General features: G+C 33.6%; 1 protein-coding gene across 1 annotated transcript; it reads left to right on the top strand.

Annotated features, from left to right (window-relative positions):
• Positions 1–2,620: 2,620 nt before the first annotated feature.
• MIF2 (mini zinc finger 2) lies at positions 2,621–3,374 on the top strand. Its single transcript, XM_018120406.2, has one exon. It carries the CDS (start codon positions 2,807–2,809, stop codon positions 3,092–3,094), a length of 288 nt encoding a protein of 95 aa, XP_017975895.1. The 5' UTR covers positions 2,621–2,806; the 3' UTR covers positions 3,095–3,374.
• The last annotated feature ends 571 nt before the right edge of the window (positions 3,375–3,945 follow it).

Here is a 3,945-nt window from a genome sequence, read left to right on the forward strand (position 1 = left end):
AGGTCTCATCTTTTCAACATCTTCTTAAAACACAATCATATACTTAAGTCCCTATCAATCCTCAAATCCATCCTTAATAAGTGTCTTTCTTTCTCCCTTTTTATATTTTCCACATACTCGTCCTTGTTCTTATTACAGCTCACATCTTAATTGTGTTAATTTGATAAAATCCCTATCCCTTAGCCTGAAGAAAATGGTACTATTATACTTTGGAGGATCAATCCAACTCACTTTATGTAGTTGTCAAACATTTTTCCCTTCCCAATATGCAATTTATAGATCATTTCTATTTTATTTTATAATCAAATCATGCAATGTGGACATATCATTAATCAGATTATCATCAATAATGTTAATGTTAGTCTCTTTTGGAAGCCAATAAAGTTATTAGTTAGGGTTTTTCATGATATTTTTATATTATTTTATTTGATTCTTTTTATAATTTTGTAAACCAAACACGCCCTTAATGTAGTACCCTATCAATAGCACCAACTAAGATCAACACACCTAACACCCTCTCTTACAACCAATAAAAGAGAGCACTTTTTTTTTTCAAATTAGCTATTCAGTTCATCATCTGTTCTTAAAAAGACAATGAATATGCTGGCACTATTCCACATAAGTTCATCTTTGGACTGAATTTCCTTTAAAGCAGCTCTAGAAAAATAGCTTCCCATCTGATGATCAAAAATGGCAAAATTTGGCAGGTTGCAACATTGCATATACTCTCCCATCAATATCCCACACCGGCATTACCTAACCAAATGTCGATAGAAAGAAACATTGGGAACTTTGCTAACTATTAAGCCCCCCAATATTGCAATTGCAAAGCAACCTCTAAGAGATTTTTTATAAAAAAAAATTATGTGATCAGTTTTTTTTTTAATGGCAAGAAGCTGTATTAAATCAAATTTCTTTTTACTGAAAATTCATTCTGCGATTTATCAAACTTAGAATTCCAATCTCTTTGTTCTGTTTTTTTTTTTTTTTTGGTCTATTTTTGCCACTCATTACTTGAAATGGTCCCAAATATAAAAAACCAAAATGAAGTTATCAAACTTTGTGTTCTCAATATTGTGATAACTCACAAGAGGGCCAGCCATAGGAGTATGGACTCTTTTTGTTACTTTTCTTTGCTTTTTGGTCTTGCCAATGAGAGAGAGAAAAAACAGCAAAGAAAAAAACAAAATATATATATATATATATATATATATATATATATATATATATCCTCAGGGCTTTGAGGTTGGGGTTGGTGGAAATTTTTGACCTTGTAAAAAAAACTAAAGAAATTCAAAACTCCTGTGGAGATATTAGCTTTCGAAATTCTGCTGTCAAAAGCAAAGTATATTTTGGTGCTAGTAAATAATTAATTTTATATAATTTTGGGGCTCGATTTCATCATTTTTCACTTCTGGGTTTGATTAGAACTTTTGAAATTGTCTTCAAACGTAATTCTTTCAGATGGAATAGGTAAAGATTCTTCATGAGCATAATTATAAAAGAACTAAAGAGCAATCTCTTGTCAGATACGATTTTCCTAGTAGAACCCATCAAAAATAAAAATATCTTGAAGCCCCATGAAGATACAAAAGTAATTAGGTTTGGTAAAAATAGCATTCAAGCACATAGGGTGTTAGCATTCAAATCCATGTGTTTCCACCTTCAAAAATAGTCCAAAGAAAGAACAATTGGACAATATTAATTTCAGCCATATGATGCCAGCAGGAACCTGATATTGCAAATCTATGTACGGCCTTTTACTATGAACAAACTTAATTGAAGGAGTAAATTAATCAAGTAATTCTCATATATATACTTGAAAATTTAACTAAAAACTTCAACAGTGTCGACTCCTGAATGTGAAAATAGTAGCAGAGGATTCAGTTTAGTCGAGAGTCTAGCTCCATGCATAAATTGGAAGTAACATATAGAAATATTATGGTACTCCGACAGATTTGAACTGAAAATTTCTTTAATGTCTTCATTCAACATTTAATTGTGGAGAGTATTCATGAAACCAAGTTAATTGGAGTTCAGCAAAAGAAAGTGTAATGTAATGTTTTTGTTCAGAGCCAAGATATGCCGAAAATCTGGTACATGCAAATTAAATAACAAGCAGGTGAGAATAAAAGGTGGGTTTTATCTGTACGTACAGGTTTGGCGGGCTCGTAAGCAATATATTTAGATCACTCACGTTTTTAGGTCAAGGCAGGGACAATTGCTTTTGTTGGCATTGTATCAAAGCACTGAGGCAATGCCTTTTAACATCAGTTCAGGGGCCACACAGTATAAATTAGATTAAAAAGACACAAAAGCAAAGTTTAGCTGTTCACTCCATTTTAAAACAATCACTGTTTTGAATAAATTGCCTTAGCTTAATGCTAATAGTTTTTATTATATCTACACTAAACTATAATGAGTTGTTAAGGCAGTTGGACAATCATGTCACAACGACCATTCTAGGGTTTACTAGTGAGGCAAAAAGAAGCATCAAAAAAAGAAAAACCCCAATTCATCACAAGTAAAAAAAATAAAATAATATTACAGTAAATGCCAGTATTAAATATTTTAAGTCCAATAAGAAAGGTCTTCATTCATGCTATAAATATAAACTCTAGGGTTAGGGCTTGGCTATGGCCTCAGAGTGAAAGCTCTGCCTCTCTTTCCAGTTGTTCGCTTTTTGTGTGTGTGTCTTATACCAGTTTCTGATTCTCAGGCATTGAGCAAATCTGACAATTCTAGTTCAGTGTTACAAGGGTTTGGTGCTGAAGGAGGGGATAAGGAAGAATTTGGGGATCGCGGAATGAGGAAGCGACAAGTTGTTGTGAGAAGAGAGGAGCCTCCGAGAAGCACCACCAATTCGTCTTTGACAATTAGAAGCGTGAGATATGGAGAGTGCCAAAAGAATCACGCCGCGGGCGTTGGGGGTTATGCTGTTGATGGGTGCAGGGAGTTCATGGCCAGCGGAGAGGAAGGAACAAGCGCAGCCCTTACTTGTGCTGCCTGTGGCTGCCATAGGAACTTCCATAGAAGGGAAGTAGAAACTGAGGTAGTTTGCGAGTGCTCTTCACCTCCTTCCAATGGAGCATAGCATATTTTATTACTACTGTTCATATGAATGGAAGGTTTCAATTATGTGATGTATTTGTTGTTGGGTTTTCCGATTGCTGTGGTAAGTTGGTAACTTTTTGATGAGTTTTGTGGAGAGATGATATCAGTCATGGACGAAACCTCTTCCCTATATCAATAATTTGTGTTATGTTTCTTTATGAAGGAATGGTTTTTATTACCTTGTTTCTCTATGTATGAAGAGGTCCAAAGATTTTGTGTTATGTTCCTGATGAAGGAATTAATGGTTTTTCTGTTGATTACACCATAGTGGATTTATGGTCCACGGATAGAACTGTATAAACTATATCGTCTTAAGTTCACTAGCTTAATTATTTGATAGGAAGTAAAAGCTGCTAAGAGGTGGAAAATAAGATGATAAGGCTAATTTACATTTGGGATATATGTTTAGCAATCATCTAATTTAATGCTGTATCTGCTTATGCAATTCGCTCTTTTTTTTCTTTTTTTTTTTTTTGAAAGGGACAATTCGCTCTTTTAACCTAAATAATTGTAGTTGTGTGTTGTGTTATATAATTCTATATGCCTTTTGTTTGAAGAAATTTGTAATTCCTTTCCATATTAATATATGGTTGGAAAGCAAGGGAACATTCTTCTTTCAATTAAAGCATGATTAATGAGCTGCACCATTACTTGAACGATTAATTAACCATTGGTGACGTTGACAAAAGTACAATATTATAGCTCTTTTTTATGATTGAATTATAGCTTTGTTCATGACCTGCGAATTTGCTTCAATTCCTTTGCAACTAATGATGCAAGTGATTAAGTCCCAAATTTCATAGTACTTTCGATTGTTTGAGGTTTATCATG

This window comes from Theobroma cacao, chromosome 4 (genome assembly GCF_053813885.1).
Source record: "Theobroma cacao isolate CCN51 chromosome 4, ASM5381388v1, whole genome shotgun sequence".
In the NCBI taxonomy this organism is placed as follows: domain Eukaryota; kingdom Viridiplantae; phylum Streptophyta; class Magnoliopsida; order Malvales; family Malvaceae; genus Theobroma; species Theobroma cacao.